The sequence below is a fragment of the Vulpes lagopus genome, chromosome 13 (assembly GCF_018345385.1).
Source record: "Vulpes lagopus strain Blue_001 chromosome 13, ASM1834538v1, whole genome shotgun sequence".
NCBI lineage: Eukaryota > Metazoa > Chordata > Mammalia > Carnivora > Canidae > Vulpes > Vulpes lagopus.
Genome location: NC_054836.1, coordinates 35,436,010 through 35,463,349, shown reverse-complemented (window position 1 = coordinate 35,463,349; position 27,340 = coordinate 35,436,010). Strand labels below are relative to the sequence as shown.

The 27,340-nt window shown below is 39.1% G+C and overlaps 1 protein-coding gene across 1 annotated transcript in view; it reads right to left on the bottom strand.

Moving 5' to 3' along the window:
- Positions 1-27,340, bottom strand: part of DNAH11 (dynein axonemal heavy chain 11) — a 313,463-nt gene that overhangs the window by 105,527 nt on the left and 180,596 nt on the right. Inside the window, 3 exon segments of the mRNA XM_041728012.1 lie at positions 1,121-1,267; positions 5,651-5,884; positions 13,949-14,110. Of these exon segments, the coding sequence (XP_041583946.1) occupies positions 1,121-1,267; positions 5,651-5,884; positions 13,949-14,110 (543 nt within the window).

Here is a 27,340-nt window from a genome sequence, read left to right as displayed (position 1 = left end):
TGGTTAACACAACATAATACACTTCTAAGGCCATCTTATCATTATCGGAATCTCAATGGAAACAATTATTACTAGAATTAGGAATTATATGCCCATCGGCCATGCCAAAGTAATTTATCTTTAACTATAAAAACAAGTTTTTAAAAAACCATTCAGCATCTTGATTTTCAAAGTATATTTCAATTCTTTACGTGTGGAAGCTACAGGTAAAGACGCTCAATATCTATTAGAAAAAAAGATAAAACAACTCAGTTGTCTATGAATGAATGGCAACCCCATTGGAATAACTCCAGTATTTCTGGCATCATAAAAACCTAAGAATAATGCCATAAAAGCTACTGATTCAATAGCTATTAAATGTGTTCATAATTTATAATTTTTCACCAACCAAGCCCTGATCATAATCTTTTGTCTAAAAGGAGAGAATTTATCTCAAATAAATATATTCAATTTTTAAACAAGTAAGATCCCTAAAAGTGAAATACCTTCAATTTGTGGCTGAATTTCTGGTAAAAGAAGAGGACAAAGAAGTTATATTTATTTCAGAATTGCCAGTCATCCAGGTACAAAGAAAGCAGAATCTATATAATCTTCAAAGTAATTGTTTCCAACAGTAAAACGTAATACAAAATGCCAGGGCCTCAACTGAATCAAAAAGAACAAATTTGGCTTAGGATTTAATAATAAACTCGAGTTGTATTATTAAAATGAAAAATTTGAAAAACCATCTTGCAAAGTGATGGAATGGGCTTTGTTAACAATTGAGTTGTTCAATTTGCCTAAAAACTGAAAACCTTTAGAAACCTCAGAGGTGACTTCATGACCTTTACTGTATTACAAATAGGCCTGATGTTCAAGATCCACATCCATTATATGCTTGAATGAGCTCAGTATTTATTGTTCTTTCATATCATTAAAAGAGCTAAAAGGGTGGGAAAATGCATAATGTAAAGAAAGGTCAAGTGGTAATCATGGTGTGAAATGCTGTTACATGTGTAACTATAATAATTCTTTAGATTTTATGCTCCCTGGAGAGGAAGTTGTTCAAAATTGTTCACCTACAAAGGTTTATTTTGTGCTAAATATAGCTCAGCACTCTAAATGGTGGAATTAGCCTGACCTTTCGCTCCTCAGCATCGGCAATGGCCTTTTCCCGGCTCACTTTCTCCGTCTGGAGCCCAATCTTCGTGATCAGAGCTTCGGTATCGTGATTTCTCAGTTGCAGCTCAGCTTCTTGAGAGGCAAGTCTGGCTTTCAGATCTCCCACCTGAAGGAAAAGTCAGTGTGTGGAAGTGACTTCCAACTGTAACAACAAATACCAGATATAGCTTCTTTTTTGTGAAATGAGCTCACAGATCCCTATCAGTCTGCAGTTTTTAATCCATTTCTACCCTGTTCTGACTTTAGTCCCATGTGCCAAAATATAACCCCATCCTCTCCCCCCACCACCACCAATATAGGAGCAAAGAATAATGTTTTCCAGGGGCACCGTGGTGGCTCAGTGGTTGAACGTCTGCCTTTGGCTCAGGATGTGATCCTGAGGTCCTGGGATCGAGTCCTGCATCAGGCTCCCCGTGGGGAGCCTGCTTCTCTCCCTGCCTGTGTCTCATGAATAAATGAATAAAATCTTTTAAAAAAAGGTAATATTTTCCAGTGGTTTTCTGAAAACTGTAATTTATGTCTGCACTAACTAGACATTTATCTCCTCCAATAGTCTGTGAGGTCAGGGAAGTACCAACAGCCATCCCCACCTGAGGACATGACACCTGAGCATACATCACTCATAGCCCTGTTTTTTCTGATCCTGTGAAGCTTAGGCTCAAGACAGCAGAAGCCACAGGAAGACTTGCTTGTAAAGATAAGCTGGAAGAAGTAGGCTTTGCTCAGTGGCAAGCCGGAGGACTATGGCTCCACCAGAACATCACTAAAGTTGAAGCCATCAGCACGCCCTGGCTGTTGGTTTTACCATCTGTTTATTCAACCTGTTACTTTGATGGAAATGCCCCCCACACAAGTCTTAGCTCTTCCCACAAAATAAGAAATGGTCCTCTTGGCGCCTTCCACCTCATACAACCTTCAGCCTAATACCTACTACACAAAGGCAAACCACAATCTGCTCTATAGAACGGTTCTGCTCACTTAGTTGGGAGTTCATGAGGTTCCGAAGTACTAGTAGGTTCCTAGGTTTGAGAATCACGTAAAGAAAATCAGATGTACGGTGCTGGAAAACAAACATGTCTCAGCTCTAGAGACACACGAAGGCAGCTTTATATACCATGATAATTAACTCTTTTCCATTTCTTTTCCAGAAGTAGGTTATTATGTTTAAACAAATCATAGGGGATCCCTGAGTGGCTTCAGCGGTTTGGTGCCTGCCTTTGGCCAGGGGTGCGATCCTGGAGTCCCAGAATCGAGTCCCGCATCGGGCTCCCTGCATGGAGCCTGCTTCTCCCCTCTGCCTGTCTCTCTCTCTCTCTCTCTCTCTCTCTCTCTCTGTCTATCATGAATAAATAAAATCTTTTAAAAAAATAAAATAAACAAATCATAGAATCAGAGAACAATCAATCACGTATGTTGACTCAATTGCCAAAGGCACTTCGGTGGTTTCATCTCCTGTGACAATATCTCACTACTGTACCAAGGACTCTTGTCACCTCCACCTCAACACAGTCTACTTGCACTTTGCCTAAATGGCACAATTACTATTACTGCTACCTGTACTATTTATTATATTTTAACCTAAGACTGATTTTTTAACCTAAGAACTCGAGGTACAGTGACAATGGCTTATCTATTCTTTTTAGCCATGTGAAACTAGACCTGTGTTAGGCTATAACCAAAAGAATCAACCAAGAGCCTCTGAACAAACTGTTATTATAAGCCCTGATTTTGGTTTCTAAGGGAGCTGTTAGGTTTGAAGTATCTAGTAACTCAAGCCCTGGAAGTTAAGTTATCTATGGAGAAAGGTTGCTAGGCTATCTATGATGACCTAAGCTCATATCTAGAGAGGGGATATGTGGCTCTAAGAGGAATTTATGGCTTTATTGAAATGAATAAACAGGGCTGAAGTTTAGATACATATTTCAAATGGCCTGGATATTCATCTCAGTGGAATTACTTACGGCAGATCTGTAGAGGACACACGCTCCAGTATGGTGGCATTCTGTTCCACACACAACCTGATCCTACACTATAAGACTTTCCCATTGCCCACATAAGTAACTATGCTTCCTTTCCATAATAAGTAGAAAATTTTAAAACTCTTAGGGAGATATTAAATATTCCAATCACTCCTCTGATATTATGAACATTATATGCACAATTACCTAATGACAAGAAATCGTCAGTAGTCCTTCAATTAAGACTTCGTGTATCTTCTTCTTAGACTTTCTGCCTGTACTTCTAGCCAAGGGGAAATAAGGAGACCCAAGCAACCCTGAACTTGGCAGACACCAAAAATAGCCAGTTCCTTTCTTTCTTCCTCTCCAACACCTCATCTTTTTCCCTATGGCTGAGAGGCTGCCACCATAGATGCATACTCTGTTTTTATACTCTTAGCTCTGTTATTTGGGAAAGGAACTCTAAGTGTGCCACAGGGTATTTTTTCCCTTGCCAAGGGCTGTCCCATCAGTTATGACAGTTCAGTTTGTTTGTTTGTTTGTTTATTCGAGAGAGAGAGAGTTCGGGGGGGGGGAGAGGCAGAGACATAGACAGAGGGAGAAGCAAACTCCCCACAGGGAGCCTGATGCAGGACTCAATCCCAGGACCCCAGGATCACGACTTGAGCCGAAGGCAGACGCTCAATCACTGAGCCACCTAGGTATGACAGTTCAGTATAGCTGGTGCTATCAAGTCAACATGTTGAGTTGGGGACATGATTCAAAGGTACACTGATGCTCTGGGAAACAGATCTCCTGCACAAATTGTCTTCTAGCTCAACAGGACTCTGAGGAAAGTCTTCACTAGGAAAAAGAATCTTGATTTAAGTGAGATGGAACTGGAGAGATTGTACAGAGAAGAAAAAGGAAAGAGAAAGGTGGCAGAGAGTAAGAGTAAGGTAACAAGTACACACAGAGTAAAAAGAGAAAAATTTTTCGAAAGAAAAGGGAAAGATGCACCAATATGGATATATTCTTTGCGGACTTCCTAACAACTATTCTTTGCATCACTAGATGATGGCAACTGTCCTGGAAACCTCCTTACTCTGGTTCCTCTTTCCCAATTGTGGTCCATCTACTCACTATTCAGCACAGATCCGTTTCACCAAGAGCCAGTCCTGGTTTTCGAAATGATGGGTGCAGGAGGTGCTGTGGCCTACAGAATGAGTGGAGGACGTGGCCAGATAGGCCTTCAGAGTGTAAGGTACCACCGTGTGCTTATTTCTAGCCTGGGTACAGACAGGCCACATAGCACGCCTGGGGAGAAAACTGGCCCAATCTCTTGAAAAGCATAGGAGTATGACATGATGGCAATACTCTGAAGGAGCCTTCTGGAATTCCTGGTCTTGAAGGGACCACCATTGAGAATTTTTCTCTCCCCAACTTGAGTCCAGATGGCTTGCAGCAAGCTGAGCCAAAATCTCCATATTTTCTTATTCTAATTTTTTCCTCCCCTAGTCACAGAGAGGCAGCATGGGGCTATGGGTAACAGCTTTAGAGTAAGACACATCTGGGCTCAAACTCCAACCTCACAGGTTCTGTGGTTTTTAACTTTGCAAGTCCGATCTAAAACGTGATAGTAGCAACACCTACTTCATAAAAATGCTTAGTTTTTACCAATAAAATTAAATGGTAGATGTAGAGACCTACACATGGTTAACATTGGGAACATTCTAATTTTCTTCCGATTTACTTCTGAAGGTTAAGGGTACTGTCCTTCAAGGTAGCAGGGGTCTTATGACTGACACAAAGACTACCTCAGACCCTTTGTTCTAGAGAGATGATGGCCAAAAGCAGATGAGACACAAAGGTTGGAGAAAACAGCTATATTTCAGGACCTCAAGCAGAGTAAACCATGTCATGTCATCAGACAGGAAATAATGCCATCACTGGGGGGTTGAGAATCTGAGACCAAAAGGGATCCTACTTCCATTATTGTGTGATAAAATTCCTAACAGGGGGCAGCCCGGGTGGCTCAGCGGTTTAGCGCCGCCTTCAGCCCAGGGCCTGATCCCAGAGACCCGGGATCGAGTCCCACGTCGGGCTCCCTGCGTGGAGCCTGCTTCTCCCTCTGCCTATGTCTCTGCCTCTCTTTCTCTCTGTGTCTCTCATGAATAAATAAATAAAATCTTAAAAAAAAATTCCTAAAAGGAAATGCAGGACATTAAAGCAGGCAGACAGAAGATGGGAGTGAGCTATGCCTCCTCTTTGAACACTTGTACACTGCTTTGCACTAAGCCAGGCCAACAGTGAAAGGCTCTCTCCAAACCAGCATGAGAGAGGAATCGGCCAATCCTTTTCTAGACTTAAGAAAGCACAAAGAGTGGTTTTTGTTAGTTTTTGTGTGTGTGTGTGTGTGGTGTTATTAAACTGTAAATTTTAGTATTTGAAATGCTAACATGGGTTGAAATGCTGCCTCAGAAGTAACTACTACATATTTCTTAATCTTAAAAGCATACATTTGACTCAGTAGTAACACATCCTGATCTTACCTGAGAGGCTGTGGTTTTTAGCTTTTGGATGCCATTCACCAGGTGCTCTTTCTTCTGGGATACCTCTTTTTGTTTCTTCTTCAACAGATTCTTAAACAGTGATATTTGTTCTAGAAAACTCTTTGGGGTGGTATAGTTGTGTCTTCTCTCATTCTGGTAATACCTGGTACTCATTTCATTCACGCTAGTATGAACGTGGGCCATAAAGAGGCTAATAGAATCCTTGTCCAGTGGCTGCAAACATAAACATGGTAATTCATATGAAATTTTCTCAAGTTAAAATAAAAATATAATTAAAAAAAAGAATAATCCGCAAAATTATGCAGTATTTTTTTCCCTAAAAGCCAGAACAAATTACAGGAGGATCTGGGAAGAGTTACTTATTATTTAAGAGATATCCACAGGATTAGAGAGGTAACAATAAAGCATTCAGCTTTGCCAAGTAGGGCAAAGGATTTTTATGCACTCCACATACCAAACCCAAAAGCCAACATATAACACAAACAAAGGTTTTCACAACTTGATTTTTATCTATCAAGTGTGTGAAAGAAAAAAAAAATGGAGAGATTGAGACACAGTATTCTGAAAGTATTTGTGGTGTGCCTCCAAACTAAACTATAGCAGTCACACATACACACAAAGCTGAAAGTGAGAAATACAGTTTTATAAGAACCCATGTGAAAATGAACAGGATTTAAAAAAAAAATAACAGGACTGTAAAGTATGAAAGTCACGGCTTCTGAGAGAAAAATATCATTTCTATTCTCATTTGGAAAAAAAAACCAACAGAAAACAAAAAAAAAATGAGTAACCTCCCTTATAAGATTTACTAGAGAACCCCCCACTATACCATTCTTTCTATTTTGTCCTCTATGACTTCTGAAGTAGTTAACTTTTTAATTTGTGGAGTCACATCTCCCTCATTTTAATGATTATTTATTGCATTCTGTACAAGATGAACCAGGTTCAATTAATCAAGGGAAGCCTAAAAATCAATTAATATGAATTAAATGAGCTACACCAACTCTTAGGAAAGTCACACATAATTTACCAAAGTGTTGTCAATAACGTTCAGACATCTTTGGGAAAATTGCACACAAGTGGCTAGTGATGCAGTTGAACGTTTCAAACCTGCACCATTAATATTACAACCAGGGTGTGAGAAGAGACAGGCCAATTCTTGTTGGTGAAAAACAACTGCTTCCAAGCGGCGTCTAAACACTTCGCTTTCCAACCTCATGAAAAATCCGTGAGTAGGTTTCAAATTTGTATATATAGGATGACCCTGCATATCAAAAATCCACCTCACTAGTAACTAATGTTTTTTTTTTTTAAGCAAAAGTTAAATACAGAATGAGGCAAATCCTGAATATTCCTTATTCTCTAGATCTGAGATATGTGTCTGTTACCCAATAGTGGATTCAGAATCCAAACTTATAAGGAAGTTCCATAACTCCATACAAGTGAGATCCCCTGAGGGATTTTTAAAAGACTTAATAAAAAGATTTTTAAAAGAGCTGCAATATGAACATGGATAGAAATTCATTCCTGTCCTGTCTTGTTTTAATGAATGAAAAGTGAGCACATGTCTTTCTACAAGATAAATACTTCTCTGGCCAAGTAGGACCTCCTCATGTGGGGTCGGGTTGGTAGGGGAGGACCTGGCCTCTGCCCAACCATGATCCTTATGAGGAGGCTCCTAGGCTGCCCTGAAAAGCTCTCTCCAACAACAGTTTCATTTGTAAATCTGCGATGGAAGAAGTGGTTTCCGGTAGAGCTGGAAGTGGCCCGAGACAACTTGTCTCAATGGGGCAAAATAACTATTGTTATCGGGCTTAACAAAATGGCACAGCATGGGAGACTTGCAGAGCCAGGGAGCAGCTGGTTGTAATTCACACTGTTTTTCAGAAAACTCTAATCGTTCCAGAACAGACCTCTTTGATGACTGGTCTTCCCTGCATTCTCAATTTGTCACTTTCTCTTATGATAAGGTCAGTAGTGACAGCACTTCCTGACATTAACAGCTGTGGCTTTTAAAAGGGTCATTGTAGAACTACTAATTGCAGTAATTTCATTAGCATAAATTATTTATTCCGCCATTCATTTATCTCCAGTTTTCTTTTTTGGTGGGGGGAGAGGGGGGTAAGTGCAGAGAGGATATGGAGGCTGGAGCTGCTGCAGAGAAGGGAAGGCAATGCTGAATTTTTTCGTTTTTAGAGACTCCAGTGAAGAATGTTGTTCCTGCTACATTTGGGCCCCTCGTGAAAAACCAGTGGATCCGATTCTGGAGTCATTCGGTGGCCAATCATGGTGAGAGCGACAATATAAATAAGCAAAGCGCCAGCATCACATGGTTATAAACCCAAGAGAGAAGCCCTGGACAACAGTGTTGTATTCACTGCATAGTCAGATATACACATGAAACTTTGTTTTCCCCTCGCATTTAGAAAAATGCTTCATTTTTGCTCTCTTGGTGGGCTCACTGTAAGTGCAAAGACAAAGCTGCTATTTGGGGCGACGGTTCTCAAGTGGTGGCAGTCCCTACCACACCAAGTACCCCAGCCTCCTGACACGTAACAGCAAATGCCCAGTGTGTCCCTGCTGTTGAAAAGGTCAACTATCAGCAACCAGCAACCAACATCAGAGGCCAACGCTGAATCGAATATTCTAAATGCTATATAGGATTTTTTTTTTAAAATTTTTATTTACTTATGATAGTCACATAGAGAGAGAGAGAGAGAGAGGCAGAGACACAGGCAGAGGGAGAAGCAGGCTCCATGCACCGGGAGCCCGACGTGGGATTCGATCCCGGGTCTCCAGGATCGCGCCCTGGGCCAAAGGCAGGCGCCAAACCACTGCGCCACCGAGGGATCCCGCTATATAGGATTTTACACCTGCCCATGACTGGCTGGTCTCAAGACTATCCTGGTCTGTACTTTTAAATTCAGACTTTCAAGAGCACCGTATTCAAGGAAAGGGAGGAGGGACAAAAGAAAATTGAGATGAAGGGAAAACTATTTTTTTAAGCTTAGCTTGGGATCATTTTGTAACATGTAATGTCATATACCTGCAGTCTGCCTTGAAAGTTTCTCTCAGAAATTACTTCTATGTTTATTTTTTACAGCTTTATTGAAGCATAAGTGATATACGAAAAACTGTACAAATTTAATATCTGTTATTTTATAGTAATTCCAAACCATGGGGTTTAAAAATCTATTATTTGTACTTTTTAGCTCCTTTGGGGGCACTCAATAATAGACACTAATTAGATACTGCGGTTGTAAAATTGGTTTATTAAATAAAGAAAATATAATGATACATAAAATGAGCAGTGCTGCATTGGAGCACTTCTAAGTTCCTCAAAGTGCTGATTCCCTCTGAGAAAAGATTCTGGAGGCAGCCAGGGATGCTGGATTTGCATCCCAGGACGCAGGGTAGATTCCCTGTTCTGTACAGTTGGGCAAATGACGGCACTCCCTGAACTGCCTTCTGTCCACAAAACTCCAAGGTTAGATTTTTGGCTCTCCTTTCAGTCTGTTTCTTTTCATCCTTGACTTGCATTCCTTTTTCAGAATAGTCAAACATTTCTACGACAGTCCAGAGCAGGATTTAAGACCGTGGTTTCTGGCATCCCAGTGCTGATGGGGCCCTTACCTGCTGAGTGATCTTGTGCTATGGCCTCCATCCCTTCACCTGTGTGGTGGGGAAGCCAAGGGATCCCTCCTTAGAAGGCTAGTGAGTGGAGGTGGTGGGCACCCCTGCTCTCGGCGACGCTAACAGTGCACCAGTGTGGGTCCCAGGAAGATGACCTCTACCAGAGAGAGCAGCCACGAGGGTTAAATGTGGCGCCCAAGAGTTTTCTAAACCACATACTTGTGTCTTGTTCGTGTTCTCGTTTTGTTTTTTTTACTGTCTGGTGAATCTATTTTGTTAGCTTGCTTGTGTTTTTAAATTTTTGTCTCTAATTTCAGAGGCAAATTTCCAAGGCCAACGGCAAGATCAAGTCCAGCAAAGGCCAGTCATCTTCAAGAAGAGTTTCAGAAACCAAAAAGGTAGTCTTACTGGTTCTTACTGGTTCTCTGGCACAACATTCCGACAGAGAAGCAATTGAGGACGGCGGGGGTGAGGAGGTGGCAATGCAACCCAGCTATGCCCCCCAGAGCCAGCGGGACAAGGTTACAGATGTAGCTAGTTCTGGCAAGGCCAGGAAAGACACAAAACTACAAATAAGAGGGAGTGATGCCTCCATTTGACTGGCTTGGACTTTGGGCTTACCAGCAAGTACTGGTTCACAGGCAGCTCTAATTAAGAGGACTCTACTCTCAAGGTAGAGGGGATTCCTAAAGTTTACATAACTTCTACTGCTTTTGCAATTCTGCTCTTAATTTGATCAATATGCACAGAGAAAGAAATGTATGATAAATGGTGTCTTAGTGCATATGCACAAAAGAGACGTGGGCTGAAGAACAGCGAAGGATGTTAACAATCAAATGGGCCTTTCTTCGTCTGTCTGAATAGAGACTTAAGCCAGTTTGAGACCTAGGGAGATTCAGGTTAAATTTGATTGCATCTGTGTCTGTCTGGATCTTTTAAAATGACCTCAGTACTCTTTGGGAGGAGGCTATTTCCCCCCAAGTTCCCTGAATTTTTATTGCACAAGGCTCTCCACTTTATAAACTCATACTGAACCATCCTCATTTATATTTCAAAGAAAAAACTGTGCTAAAAGTCAGTAAGAAAAACAGTGTTAACATACCTATCACTAACAAAGTGCTGTTTACTGCTCTTCATGCTGCCCATATCATTTTAAAAAGGAACCCAGGGAATCATTGAAGAGATCAGTCCTCACATATATACAGTAAAGTAACTTTCCTCTTTGAGGGACATTTTTCCTCATCAGATTGGCAAATGGTAGTAAAACATGCCATTCATCTGTTACCAGGCCTTGCAAAAAGTTCTGAGTTGAAGAAGTGGAGGTATTTGGAAATGAATTAATTAATTGGAAAAGCTGATGATACTGAACTTGTGGAATTACTCAGTTGTATTGCATGCAAAGGATAGAAGGTTTTAACTTGTCGGTTGGCCAATATGGCCAGAAATGATGGGTTCCTCCATGGTGCTCAGATTTTTATGAGAATGAGACTCCACCCAATGTAAATCTCACTCCTTAGAGGGCTCATCATTTCATTTCCATTCAGTAATTTCTGCTTTCATCAGACCCAGCTGTCAAGTATGTCCATTATTCACTTTGAGTCAAAAACCAATAGCACTACTTATCTTTTAACACCCATTTCTCCTGCTTTTTTCCCTGAATGTTCCTATCTGGAACCCATGTACTTTTCAGGAAGAGCTCCTCCCCATCACCTCCTCACAGCATGTGCTACCTGGCTCCCAGGGATACCCAGGGCACCTTTCCTTCTCTCCCTGCTCACACCACGTGCCCCCATCTGCACTTCCTAACCCGAGGAGTAAGGAGTATATTTTGACACAAAGCTTTCATATAAATACCTGGTGATACTTAATGGTCAAACTATTTTGGTCATCGGCCAGCTGTCATTTAGTTCAACACCAGGGAGCAAAAAGGAGCACAAACGTTTCCTTAGATGTAGGCAGCCTACACCCCTGGGAGCGAAGTGCAACCTGACCGAAAAGTCTATGCCACCGCTCAAAAAACCTTGCCTTTAATGAATCCTTTCTCAGTGGTTAAAGGGGGTCACCTTGGATAACTATCTTACACTCAGCAAATAAGGTCAGCAACCAGGAAGTGCCTAAATTATGCAGATACCTTTCAGTCTTAATGATGAAAATTAAAACTAAGAAAATGATCAAATTAGTGCCCATACAAAAAATTTAAAAGCTATTTTTGACCTCTGCAGAAAAGGCACCACGCATTTTTAGAAGAAGATAGACATGTTGCCCTCTGAACGATAATTGCTGCTCCTAAGCAACAAATTGGGAAGGTGGGAAAGATAAATAAGCATGCAGGGCACTGCAATGAAATCATCTGGCTGATTTGTTCCCAGGCATCATTTCAGCTCAACAGAAATGGTTAAAACCCTTTTAAAATTCCTATTTGACAATCAGCATCCTATAGGAGGCGTCGTGATACCACGAGACAGAGCTTAGCACCTGCCCGGAGGCCTCTGGACTTAAAATGATGCAAGTCCTGCCTCATCCAGCAGATGTCAATGGTCACTGGCATATCAAAGCTCCTTCAGTAGGAATTGTTTTGGAACTGGCGACTAACTTTGCCCGACTAACTTTCCGCCTGCATCAGAGAAGCAAAGGCGAGAAACTTCAAAGAGCTTTGTGTCAAATACCAAATGAAACCATGCTATTAGCCTTGGGTTACTCCTGTATGAGAAATGAATATTGAGACATGAAGTGCACTGGTCTTTTCTTTAGCAAACCAGTGTGATAAAATGAACTGTACTAAACAGAATTTTGTTACCGAAAGATACATCCTGATTCTCTTCCTAATAAATTGGTATTTTGAACCCTTCTTATAATGATCAGTAGACAAAACAGGGCCCTATGTTCCAGCAGATCTTAGCAAGAGCTCGGGAAGTTTGTGGTTTAATAACTGTCATTATTCTTTGTCTTATTTAATGGTTTTTCAGATTTTAAAGTAAAAAATATCTGTGGCAGATTTTATCTAATGCCAGTGTTATCTCCAATTAAACGGGGCTCCTTTGGTTCTTCAGGGAAACACAGTGAATGTAAAAGCAATGGTTCAGACAGAAATCCACCACTCCTGGGAGGGTCTACTATTCCATTTTCCTATGCATGAGAACAAATGTACACGGATTTCCCCAAATCTAAGAGGTGCTGTGCAATGCCTCCTGACCAGTGGAAAAAAGTGGAAATCACTTAGGAAAACCCAGCTACACATTAATATTATTCACTCTTTACCCAGAACGCCAGCTGCCATTGTTTTAAATGTCCAGTTAAGTGCATCCAATGTTGAGTATAGAGACAGGCCAAAGAAACACTTTCTGGATGTGGAAAAAACATCCAGAAATGGAAGAAATCTTTTTTTTTTTTTTTCATTTCCTTACAGAAATGTTTTGAGTGTGAGCATGAGAAAAGGAGAGAGGAAGTAGAAGAATTTGAATGTCATAGAGCCCTTATATACATGTTTTAGATGCTGTGCAACAGTTCGGCATCTAAGTAGATTAATGGGTGTTTCAGAAAAGACAATAAACCACGTTACAATACAGCTAGCTGCATACAAATAATTAGTTAAGTATGTAACTATGCCCAGATTTCTAACCATCCAGCCACCAAGAGATTCAACATTCCACAAAATATGAAAGGATGTTTTGGAGAAGTGACAGTGATGCTCTTGGAATGAAAGGAGAGCAGAGGGGGTTGTCTCTGTTTACAAGAGACTTTCAAGTGGAAGCAGACATCATTCCTTACACAGCCCCAACTCTATTTTTAGCTCTGAGAATCAGTTTTAGAGCCCGACCTATTCTAGCCTTATCACTCAGTAGAATCAGAAGACAAATCTCCCTAGGCAATGGTCCAACTACCACTTTTTCAAACTATCTAATCAGAAAGGCACTAGATACCAGTAAACTTCATTTCTAGGGAGACTGATAACCTTCCTATTTACATTTCTTTTTTTCTCTAAATTGGGAAGTGTACTGGAAGTGTTGGGTGGTTTTGTTTGTTTTTTTAGTTTCATACAACCATTTTAAAATGTAATAGGATCTGCACATTTCATTATGGCCAAAGGATTAATGTAATTTATAAAACATAAACCCATAAAACCAAGAAGCAGATACATTATTTGACTTAGGGACTGCTGGATTCATGGGGCTGATTTCTCACCCACCGATACTGTAATGAGAAAAACCACAATTAATTGCCTTACTTTGTTAAGATCCAGCATTGCAGGACTGCGGGTGACTACTCTGTTGTGGGCAGATTTAAGGGATTCATGTTCAGCAAACCCTATACTATGGTTCAAGGAAGTAACGATCCTGGCTTTCTGGTGAATCCGTCTAAATAAGAACATGCCTGTGTGCTGTGTGTGCACATGTGTGCGCAAACCTCTCAACCTGGTACAAGGAGGTCAACCACCATTTCCCACAGAACATGGTCTAACAAAGATGATCTTATCATGTTAAATAAGAGAGAGAACTTTTCCATTGGAGGTGTATTTTGGAAATTATTGAGGACTTTTGGTCAGAGTGAGTGTGTGTGTGTGTGTGTGTGTGTGTGTGTGTGTGTGTGTGTAGGAGAGGGAGGGAGGGAGAGAGAGAGAGTCAGAGGCTGACTGACACAACATACCTCAATTCCCTCGGTTTCCTCAATGAACCTCCTGCTGACGGAGACCAGGGCCTCTTGTGGCCACGCATGAAACCAGTCAATAGCTGTGCAGTTAACTATGGCTGGGAACTTCCGAGCTCTCCCTCTCAGTGTGTGACCAACGGGAGAGAAACACAGAATGATCTGTGGAGACACAAAGGGGGGCAGAAAGGGGAGGGTGATGAGTGAGCTGAGAATTATACTGCGATGCTCCACAGTGAAAGCAAGGAGCACAACCAAGCCTGACGGAAACTACCTGAAGCACCAGAGGGGAAGGGGGCATTACCCTCCTTGCTCAACAAAGGATAAACCTGCCCCCAGGGGCCACCCCATAGTAACCTACAGAAACACTGCCATGTACTTGCCTTCCAACTGGTTCCTCTTCTTTTCAGCATTTCTAATGATTATTATTAATAGTGAGGAATGTATTCCTTTCTATTACACAAGTAACTGTAGAGCAACAAAAAAAGGAACTACCCAAACCAAATCACCAGGAGAAAATAACACCAATACTTTTCATCTTCTGTCTCCTTCCATTCTGGAATTCATCAGGTTCAATAAAACCTAGTAATTTACTTTAAAATGATTTGTATCATATTGAATGTTTACTTTGTTTTCATTTAAAATGAATCCACTTGCATTCTTCACTTTTTTTTTAAGGAGGAAAAAATTCAGTTTATACATGTTCCTGATGAGAAAATGTTAAGTTTCTGGCTTAAACTTGAAGTTCTATTTAAGTATGGAATGATTTCAGGGTTAATTTACATCTGAATATGTTTCCACACTCTCTGTAGTGACACAGGGATTCACTTTGGCAGTGGTGCCAGAGCTTGGCTGTGATGGGGTCCACAAGCTGAATGAGGGAAGGAGGAAGGACCTCAGGAGTGACTGAGTGTCCCTTCTGGGCTTCTGAGTGTCATATGGCTCTCAGGTGAGACACCCTATGAGAAGTGCTTGCACAGAGGAGGTGTTCAGGAAGCACTCCTTTCATCCTCTCCGTTCTAAGTTCTTGTGGATTTGAGGGTATCAGGGGTAGAAGGGACGCCAGCTGGGGTAAGGTCTGAGAATGATGACCGTCCTGGTTTCCTCTTCTCTAGAATGGCATGGACTTAATATAAAACTAAGCACGGAATTCTCTTGACTAAGTCTCTAACACTTTGAGATCAGGCAACTAATGAAATCATTTTTCAAAAGGTATATTTTTGCTTTTGATATTTAAAAAACTTACATCATAAAAATCTCCAGCATATAGGAAGGCATATAACATCTTATTGAACAGGTGTCTTCACTATGTTTATTTTATGTATTGTGGCACTTGAGAAACCAGACAGATAAATCCTAGTATTTAACATGTTAACATGAGCTGACCAGTCATGTATTCATTATATGTGAGGGTCTAGTTACAAATTGAACAATTGCTCTAATACTCCATGTACTGAAATAACAAACTTCAGTTACTATGCAAAATTTTCACTTACATCACAGTTCTTAAGAAGGACTCTCCCACCAGCCTTCCTTTCTCCCCATACCTGAGTATTTCTTTCTATCCTAGAAGTTCGATTTCCACACCTAATTTCTCTCTCATTCCTGGCAATTTTAGAAGCTTCATTTATAAATAATTATAGCAATCACAAAGGGGAAAAATATCCTTTGAGATCTTAATTATTTCCATCACTTCTATTTACTGCATTTCTCTTTCTGCTACTGGTACACTACCAGGTCTTAAGAAATTGTTGGAAAGCAAAGTATCTGAGCCATGTGTGTTTAAACCTCAAGGAAAAATACTTTGTCTGAGTTAATATAATGATATCCCTTCATTATTTATTGAAAGATAATATAGATTCCTCATTGAAAGAATTATTTTCCTTTTCTACAATTTTACAACTGAAGACTTTTTTCCCTATGTTATTTATTACGGCTCAAATAACAATCCTCCTAATGCCAGCTACATTTTACACAGAGGGCAGTTGGCAGGACATCAATGATTCTCAAAGGATTATTAGGAGCTGGTTAGAAAAGCAAATTCTTGGACCCAACCTAGACCTAAGGAATCAGAAACTCTGGATGGGGTTTGGCAATCTGTTTTCAACAAGACCTCCAGGTGACTCGCAACACCCGCAGCTATAACCTTCTGGTTTCAAATTTTCTATGGGAATACTTAAGCGAAACACTTAACATTTTCAATGCCCCTGCAGTTGGTGAAATACTCATAGAATGCAAGTCTCTTTTTATACAGAGAGTGAAATGAAAAATTTTGAGGATTTTAAATAACTTAGATAATCATGAAGAACCTAAATTCCAGTGTTTAAAACAGACTCCGGGAACTAATTTACAGAAAGATGCTCGGTTACTAGTACTTCCTAAGATCAATTCACTACTCTATAACTCCTAGTTTTGTTAGAAATCTTGCACAGAATTTCACCTACCATCCAGCTTTCCTTGGTAGTGGTCTTATGTGAGATTTTTCTGAGAGCCCATGCTAATGTCTGGAAATTGGTGGCTGTTCTGTTTTTGTTTTCTTTTTGAAAGATTTTATTTATTTGAGAGAGTGACTGCATGAGCAGGGGAGATGGCAGAGAGGGAGGGAGAAGCAGACTCCTTGCTGAGCAGGGAGTCCCAGTGCGAGGGGCGGGGGGGGGGGGGGGGGGGGGGGGGGGGGGGGCTCCAGGGCTCCATTCCAGAACCCTATGATCACGACCTGAGCCACAGGCAGACGCTTAATCCAGTGAGCCACCCAGGTGCCCTGTTCTGTTCTTTTCTCAAACCATCTCCACATTTTTTGATTATGAGCATGGAATGGAATGTCAACTCTGCTATCTGTTCATATATAGTGTGAGTACAGGCATGTTTCTCAATTGTACTGTACTGCCCTCATCTACTAAAAAGGAGAGATCACAGTCACCTCCCAGGGTCACCAGGAAAAGATACTGATCTATAGGAAAGTTCTTGTCACAGTCGCTGAAGCCTAAATGGAGCTCCATAAACTCTATGCTGTGTTACTTAAAAAAAAAGTTTCCAAAACTTTATAGGTAAATAAATTTGAGTTGTTGCCTCAAGGAAAAATCGTATGGGTGAAAAAAGCATCCTAGATAATTTTCCTGTTATATTTCCCTTAATTTCATGAGATTAACACAGCCAAGGATTTTTAAGTAATAAAAATACAAATGATTTTAAAAAGGGTATTATGTTATCTATAATTTACTTTTTAAGGTTTACCGAGGTATAACTGACAAAGTTCTAAGATATTTAAAATGTAGAATGTAAAATTTTATACACCTAGACATTGTAAAAGGATTGTAAAAGGATTCCCCCACTGAGTCAATTAACACATCCATCAACCCATATATTTATCCTTTGTTGTCACCGTTGAGAACACTGAAGTTCTACTCTCTTAGTAAATTTCGATTATACAATACGGTGCTTTCAATTGTAGTCACCATGTTATACATTAGGTCCTTAGATCTTATGCATCTTATAACTGAGAGTTTATGCCCTTCTACTAATTGCTGCCTATTTCCCCCACCCTCTGGCAATGTTACACTTATCACTTATATGTAGTATTTCTTTCTCCGCCTGGTTTATTTCGCTTAGAGTAATGCCCTTGAGATTCATCCGGGATGTTCCAAATGACAGGATTTCCTTCTTTTTTAAAGCTGAAAATACTCCTTTCTCTTTGTGTCCAAGTGTGTGCATGCATGCGTACATATCCCACATTTTCTTATTCCATTTGTCCATTGATGGACACTTAGCTTATTTCCATACCTCGGCTATTATGAATAAATGTTGCTAGGAATGTAGGAGTGCAGGTATCTCTATGAGATAATGATTTTGTTTCCTTTAGCTATATCACCAGAAGTGAGATTGCTGGATCATATGGTAGTACTATCTTTAAGTTTTTACAGAACCTCCATACTGTTCTCCATAGTGGCTGTACCAGTTTACACACCTGCCAACATTGTACAATGGTTCCCTTTTCTCCATGTCCTCACCAGCATGTGTTAATTCTCTTCTTTTGATGAGAGCCATTATAAATGATGTGAGGTGAAAAATACCAACAGTACCTTCCATAGGGTTAGAATAAAAATGTGTATGGAACCACCAAAGACCCCGAACAGCCAAAGCAGTCTTGAAAAAGAAAAGCAAAGCTAGAGGCATCGCAATTCTGGACTTCAACTTATATTACAAGACTGTAGTGATCCAAAGAGTATGATACTGGCATAAAAATAGATTCAAAGATCAATGGAACAGAATAGAAAATCCAGAGATGAATCCACAATTATATGGTCAATTAATCTTTGGCAAAACAGAAACTAATATCCAATGGGAAAAGACAGTCTTGATACATGGTGTTGGGAAAACTGACAGCAACATGCAAAAAAAAAAAAAATGAAACTGGACCATTTTCTCACACCATACACAAAGTAAGCTCAAAATGGATTAAAAATCTAAATAGGAGACCTGAAACCATAAAAATCCTACAATAAATCACAGCCAGTAGCTTCTTTGACACTGGCTGTAGCAACTTCTTAGTTATGTCTCCTGAGGCAAGGGAAACAAAAGCAAAAATAAACTACTGGGACTTCATCAAAATAAAAGCCTTCTGCACAGCAAGCGAATAATCAACTAAACATGAAAAAAAAAGCAACCTATGAAATGGGAGATATCCTCAAATGATATATCCAATAAAGGGTTAATATCCAAACCATATAAAGAACTGTTACAACTCAGCATCCAAAAACCAAAAAAATGGGCAGAAATCATGAATGGACATTTTCCCAAGGACATCCAAAAGGCCAACAGACCCCATGAAAAGATGCTCAACATCACTCACCATCAGGGAAATACAAGTCAAAACTCTAATGAGATATTACCTCACACCAGTGAGAATAGCTAAAATTAACCAGTTAAGAAAAAAACAGATGTTGGCAGGGATGTGAAGAAACGTGAACCCTCTTACACTATTGGTGGGAATATAAATTGGTGCAGCCATTGTGGAAAAGGGTATGGAGGTTTCTCGAAAAGTTAAAAATAGAACTACCCTACAACCCAGCAGTCATACTACTGAGTACTTACCCAAAGGATACAAAAATACTAATTCAAAAGGGATACATACACCCTGCTGTTTTATGTATGTATGTATGTATGTATTTATTTATTTATTTATTTTAATATTTATTTATTTATTTATTTATTTATTTATTTATTTATTTATTTTTCACCCTGCTGTTTTAGAAGCATTATCTATAATAGCCAAATTATGGAAACAGCCCAAGTGTCTATCAACTGATGAATGGGTCAAGAAAATGTGGTGTGTGTGTGTGTGTGTGTGTGTGTGTATACACACACACACACACACACACTGGAATATTACTGGGCCATAAAAAGGAATGAAATCTTGCCATTTGCAGTAACATGGATGAAGCTAGTGTATAATGCTAAGTGAAATAAATCAGAGAAAAGCAAATACCACATTATTTCACTCATATGTGGAATTTTTAAAGACAAATGAGTCAAGGGGAAAAAAGGAGAGGCAAAGCAAGAAACAGACTCTTAACTATAGAACAAATTCAGTTACCCAAGGGGAAGTGGGTGCGGAATGGGTTAAATAGGTGATAGGGATTAGGGAGTGTACTTGTTATGATGAGTACAGGTGTTATATGGAAGTGTTGAATCACTAAATTGTACACCAGAAACTATTATACTGGATGTTAACTGGAATTTAAATAAAAATGTCAAACAACCAAACAAAAAACAATAAAAGGTGTAAGGTAATATCTCATTGTGGTTTTGATTTGGATTTCCCTGATGATGAGTGATGTTAAATACCTCTTCATGTACCTGTTGACCATTTCTGGATCTTCTTCGAAAAAATGAGATTCAGGTCCTTTGTCCATTTTTCAATTTGGTTGTTTTTTTGCTATTTAGTTTTTTGAGGTCCTTGTAGATGTTGGATATTAACCCCTATTGAATGTGTGGTTGGCAAATTATCTTCTCCCATTCATTAGGTTGTCTTTTCATTTTACTGATGGTTTCCTCTGCTGAGAAGAAGCTTTTAAGTTTGATACAGTCCTACTTGTTTATTTTTGGTTTTGTTGTCTTTGCTTTTGTTGTCAAATCTAAAAGATCATCACCAAGACTTTCTGCAAAGGATCTTACCCTCTATGTTTTCTTCTAGGAGTTGCAGACTATTTTATCTTCGAGTCTTTAATCCATTTGGGTTGATTTTTGATTTTGCACATGGCCAGCCAATTTTCCCAACACTATTTACTCAAAAGACTGTCCTTTTCTCACTGTATAGTTTTGGCTTCTTTGTCGAAAATTAATTAACCATATAAGTATTGGTTTATTTCTGGGCTCTCTATTCTGCCTCACTAATCTATGTGTCTGTTTTTATGCCTATACCACACTGTTTTTCCCCCCAGATTTTATTTATTTATTCATGAGAGACACACAGAGAGAGGCAGAGACACAGGCAGAGGAAGAAGCAGGCTCTCTGTGGTGAGCTTGATGTGGGAATTGATCCCTGGACCTTGGGATCACAACCTGAGCCAAAGGCAGACTCAACCATTGAGCCACCCAGGCATCCCAATGCCACATTACTTTGATTCCTATAACTTATTAATGTAGCTCAGAATCAGGGAACATGCTGCCTCCAGTTTGGTTCTTTCTCAAGGCTGCTTTAGCTATTTGGGATCTTTTTTGGTTTCACACAAATTTCAGGATTTTTATTTCTATTTCTGAAAAAAATATCACTGGAATCTTGGTAAAAATGCACTGAATCTGTATATCATTTGGGGTAATATTTGTACTTCAATGATATTATATTGTTGTGCAATCCACAAGCACAGAATATTTTTCATTTTCTGTCTTCAATTTCTTTATTATCTTAGTATTTATTTATTTATTTATTTATTTATTTATTTATTTATTTAAGATTTCTTTTTTTTTTTATTTATTTATTCATGAGAGACTCAGAGAGAGAGAGAGAGAGAGAGAGAAAGGCCAGCATCACACTGATACCAAAGCAGACAAGGATGTCACAAGAAAAGAAATTACAGGCCAATATCCCTGACATAAAGATAGGAAAATCCCCAACAAAATAGGAGCAAACTGAATTTGATAGTACACTAGAAGAATCACACAACCATGATCAAGTGGGATTGATTATAGCAATGGGTCAACATCTGCAAATCAATCCATATGATACACCATATTAACAAAATGAAGGATAAAAATCAAAGGATAATCTTACTAGATGTAGGAAAAGAATTTGAGAAAATAGAACATTCACAAATTTAAGGAGATAGAAGATGTCTACACTAAAAACTAAGATGATGGGCAGCCCGGGTGGCTCAGCGGTTTAGCGCCGCCTTTGGCTCAGGGTGTGATCCTGAAGACCCAGGATTGAGTCCCACGTCGGGCTCCCTGCATGGAGCCAGCTTCTCCCTCTGCCTGTCTCTGCCTTTTTCTCTCTCTCTCTCTGCTGTTTTTATATGATCCAGTAAGAGTATCAGCTGAATCCTACCACGAGAATATTGCCACAACTGTCCCAAAGGATCTTTCCAGTAAGAGCTATTCAGTTTCCTAAAAGAACAGAGAGAGCTAAAATTACAGTAAGCTTACAGAGCTGGTTTTAAATTTTTTTTAAATTTTTATTTATTTATGATAGTCACACAGAGAGAGGAAGAGACATAGGCAGAGGGAGAAGCAGGCTCCACGCACCGGGAGCCCAACGTGGGATTCAATCCCGGGGCTCCAGGATCACGCCCTGGGCCAAAGGCAGGCGCTAAACCGCTGCACCACCCAGGGATCCCTGGTTTTAAAATTTTAAGACCCATGTTATGTGCTACGCACAAACTCTACGTGTATTCGAGTTCAGTTTCAGACTTCCTTTCCTTGAGTTGACATCCTGTGGGATAAGAGCTACCCCACCCCAGAACAGGTGCCATCTACCTGTAAGGACTGAAGGTCACTGAAATATACACCTCCTCCAAAATAGTTCCTGACAACTGCAAATGACCAAATTGGCTTCAGTTAGCTCCCAGCAGTGGAATGAAAGAAAAGTCTGCTAAGAAAATAAAGTTAAAAATGCCTCAGACAGCTCTGCTGCATTCTGAAAGCAAATTCTCATAAGTAAGAAGCAAACCCTAAAATCACCATCTATGTATTTCCTATAGCTCTAACATTTGGACGTCAGAATCTTGCTTTTGGAATCCATACCATAGAATTTTCTATCCCCTTTTTCCCGTACACAGATGTTATGACTCATTGGCAATAACCCATTTTTCATTGTGCTTTGTAATATGTTTCCATTTCTTTTGGATAAGATTTCATCATAAGGATGTATTTATTTGTATATCACTAACAGGACTCAGTCCATTTCCTCTTGTAATGGAAATTTGAATTGCTACCATCACTCTGTATTTTTTTCCAGTTGATATATTCTCAGATAGAAGTAACCCTCCCACATATTTACTTCAGAAGCTTCTATCCATAACTTAGGTTTGCATTTATCCTCAAAAGTCTTTTTCAAGAATGATAAGATCTGAATCTTACTGAGAGAATCCTCTTGGGAATGCAAGTTTAGTGTACAAACTCTTCCCTTATTTGACTGTTTCAGTACCATTTTATCATTATTATATTTTCCCTTATCAACCACCATCAAATAGCTTTTTAATTTCAATTATTCTCATGCAATCCAATAGCATCTTCATCATATACACAGTCAATACATTTTTATATTTTATTTTTAGGTAACATACAATGATATAATTCACACATCCTTTTATTTATGAATATTGGTATCAATTTTTATAAGAGGTAACATTTTACAGTATGGAGTTTTTGTTTGTTTTTTAGAGGGGTAAAGAGGCAGAGGTAGATGGAGAGAGGATCTTAAGCAGGGTCCAGGCCCAGTGAGGAGCCCAATGTGGGGCTCGATCTCACAACCCTGAGATCATGACCTGAGACTATATCAAGAACTGGATACTTAATGGACTGAGCCACCCAGGTACCCCTATGTTGGGGAACTTTATTTCTTTTCTTAAAAAATAAAACTCTTCAATTCATAAAGAATTGTATGTGGAATCCCCAAAGAGAACAAGAAGCAAATCCATTCCTGAGGAGTAAAGACGTAGGAGTTACATTCCCCTCTATATACTTTGAACACATATATCTTCTATATGTTCCTATCTACAAGAAGGGTGTATTCCTTCATCTTAGACACCTTGCTTAATGCCCGGGACTGAACTATCCACATACTACTTTTCAGACCAGTCTGCAACTCCATACAGTAGTATAACAGTGCTTTGTTTTTATTTTTAAATAGACAACTGGTACCTAATGAACTCCTGAATAGGCCCATATTTGAACCACGTCGTGCAAATTTTTGGCTAATGATGTATGTTGCTCTGCTAGTAGCATTTCTGCTGACACTAGGTGGTGACTCCACACACACGTGCAGTTCCAAGAACAAGTCCCATATTCAAATGTAAGCAGAATGTGACATATGTGACCATGTTTCAAAATGCAAAGTTTTTTTCAATTTAAGTGGATAAATCCTTTAGTCTTGGATTAAGCCCTTCACTGCTGGTATTAATAATTTTCTTTTATAATATAAAATAAGGGAGATCACATCTACAAGAATAGATGTGTTTGAGATACTTCTCAATCCCCTCTCCCCTTCAATGAAATCTTTCTTGTCTTATCTTTTGTTATCTTATATTCCCCTTACCGCTCGTGTACATAGTTTTAATTGTATGCTCAGTTGGCTTGATTTGGAGGTTCACGCTTGTCTTTCCAAAAGTGAGGTAGCCAGGTGCTGGATCTTGCTCACTATCCTATGCCCCAGGATCAGCACATCACAGACACTCAGTAAATAGATGCAGAGGCTCAGCATATAGATCAAGGAGTCAACAGATGGCAATGTGAAAAATTCTGAGCAATATGCAATTTTGATATCTGCATCCTAATTTGTTTTGAAGTTTTGCTCTTTTATGAAATTTCAACAATAGTGGACCTCAATACCAGGTCACCACTTTCATCTCTCTCTGATGTTCTTTGCATTTCTTTTATATAAATACTATCAAAAAGTGCAAGGACAGGAGGCAGGGTACTATAATCTGAGATGTGGTCTTGATGAGCATAACACTGATGGCAGGGCAGAGTCTGGCAGGGCCTGAGATTGGTGCAAGCCAAGAGAGTGTGTACTGTTTTCCATTAACTCAAGTTTCAGGATGAGGGGCAGGAGGGATACAAGACAGCACTTCTGAGTGATAAAGCCATCCTGGGTGGTCATCTACATGAAGGAAAGGAGGCTGGATGCTCTGTTTGTTCACTACATGAAGATCTGAAGAGATGAGACTTCACCATCATGCAAGGATAAGGTTTTGCAACATGTGATTTTCTACCAGATGGGTTAAATATTTGAGCTTTTTATATAAGATCACAGACATATCATGAAAGTTACCTGTATGAGTAGTGACTTGTGGTTTGTGCTCTGTCCTTCTGTGTTCCTCTGCTGCCTCAATGGAAGTTTTGCTCAACATCTTAGCTGAGACTGTCAGGCTCCCTAGATATCCTGTAAGTGAGCCAAAAGCGCATCACCAGCGCATCACACTGTCTGCTATCAAACCCCACATGGCAATTGCTTTCTATTCTGTCCAAGAAGGAAGGAGGAGGTAGAAAAGAGAGGGAGGAGAGTGGAGGGAGAAGAAGAGCTCAAATGGGGCCTGTGGAAAAATAGGAAACCAAGAAAAATTTAGAAAGCATCCAGCAGATTTAAAGGATACTTTAATTCCATTGAAGTATCTAAGAACCTGAAGAAAAGGACAAAAACTTCACACTTCCAAGAGTCTAGAAGGAATGTTATAAAAACCCCATAATAGGAGAATAGGCTAAGATCTTTTAAAAAAAGATAAAACAAGGAGAAGAGTGAAAGGATATACATGATAAAATACAACATCTTTTCCTAAAAATATGAAAAATATCTTAAGCCTACATTTCATCCAATGTGATGATGGAAAGCTTAATGATGGGAAGCTAAAGGCATTTCCATCAAAATAAAAAATAAGACAAGGACACTAATATTGTCACTTAAAAGTTTTAAACGGCATGCAAAAATTATGGCTATTATAATACTCAGAAAAGAAGTAATTATTAGAAAGGAGAAGTAAAATTTTGAAGGTTATGTAACTACTCAACAAACTCTAGAGTGAAAATGCAAAATCTACTGTACTGTTCAATGAACTGGCTGGTAAAATAACAAATAAACCATCTATCCATCCATTCCCTCCCTCTATTCAATGGCATTCTTAAATGCCAACCATGATCTGTGAGAAAATTTGGCAAGAGCAAAAAATAATATAAAATACTGAGAAAGAACTTAAGAAATGTGTAAAACTTATCAAGATAGCAACTGCTTTACTGAAGGTCAGTGAAGACATTTGGACCAAATTGCAAGGTGTGCCATATTCCCAGAGAAGATAATCTGTTATAAAGGTATTTATTCCTCTCACGTTCATTAACAAATTTTAAGCAATTCTAGTAAATGCCCAACGAGATGAGTGGAGCTTGACAGAGGGATTCTAAAATTGATATGGAATAAAAAGTTATTACTTTTAATAAAACAGTGTTTGTGAATGGAAAAATTCAATATTGTAGATGTAACCATCACCCTCAAATTAGTGTATACATTCTCATAGGATTTTTAAAAACATTTTTTTTTATTGTGGAGAGAGTGGGAGAGAGCCCTTGCACGCACATGAGTAGGGGGTTGGAAAAAAGGGAGAGGAAGAGAATCTCAAGCAGGCTCAACACTCAGCTTAGAGCTCAACATGGAACTAGATTTCATGACTCTGAGATCATGACCTGAGCCGAAATCAAGAGTCCAACACTTAACCAACTGAGCCACCCAGATGCCCCTCACAGGATTTTTTAAAAAATATTTTATTTATTTATTCACAAGAGACAGAGAGACAGATAAAAGAAGAGGAAGAAGCAGGCTCCCTGAAGGAAGCCTCATGTGGGACTTGATCCTAGGACCCCAGGATCATGATTTGAGTGGAAGGCAGACGCTCAACCACTGAGCCACCCAGGTGCCCCGGATTTTTTTTTTTATGTTAAGCTGATTCCATAGTTCATCTAGTAAAGGTACAAATAGCTAAGTAAATGTAAGAAAGTAAGAAGATACTGTTTTACTAGATTCCGGAATATACTACAAAGCCACAGTAAGCAAAGCAGTGTTGTGATATTGATGCAGCCTGAGATGAACAAATTTATAGAACTTAAGAGTCAAAAAGCAGACTACCACATATTTAAACATGTAGTTTATGATTATGAGACAGGTAGCCTTTCAAATCAGTGGTAAGACTTATATAATAAATGATGTTTGGAGAATCTAGGGGTTGGGAAAGTAGAAAAGCTACCTTGTACTATACGCAATTCAGAGCTAACCAATCAAAGTATTTTAAGTTAAGATAGAATTTGGAATAATATTTTCATAACCAGGAAGTATGGAAATGCATCACTAAAAAAGTCTTAACATATAAGACCCATGTAAGAAAAATTAGATATTTTTAAATAATATAAATAAAAAGAGAAGTCATTGTGAACAAAGTTAGGATTCTGATGAGCTTTGAGAAACACTATCAACATATAAAATGGACAAGAACATTACGGACATAGGAATATTGTTCAGATAGAGAAAGAGTTCTTATAAATCAAAGAAAACTGTAACAAACCAATATGAATTTTGGTAAAAGGTATACATGAATAAAGATATTTTATAAGTAGATATCTAGAATAAAGTACATGTGAAATATTTCACTCCATACACTGAATTCTTGGAATCATTTTTTTCCCTGTGAGAGCCTTCTAATAAAAAAGGCAAAGAGGAGTGTAAAGAAAATTGTGACAGATGTGAAAAAACATTTAAGTTTGGAATATGTACTTTGCACACATTTATATGCATATAGAAAACTGGAAGGATATATACCAATATGTTCTCAGTAGTTCTCTCCAGGCAATATAATTAAGCCTAATTTTTTCTCTTCATATGGCTCTGTATTTTTTAATTCTCTACAATGAACACATATATCTTCTATCATTAGAAAGCACTCTTTCATTCTCTAAAAATACAAAATTATATGAGTATGTATGTCTGTATATATGCACACACTCACATACACACATCCTCAATAGACAGATACATAACAGGACAGATGGGTATCTAAAGTCTTGGGAAACAAAAGGGCTGCTATATACATTAAGTGCTCCTTTCCCTATGGCATCAGATGGCCAAGAAGGAAGACAAGAATGCAAAGTTTGGGGCTAACTAAAATCAACAGGAGAGAAGATGAAAGCACTATACTCCAG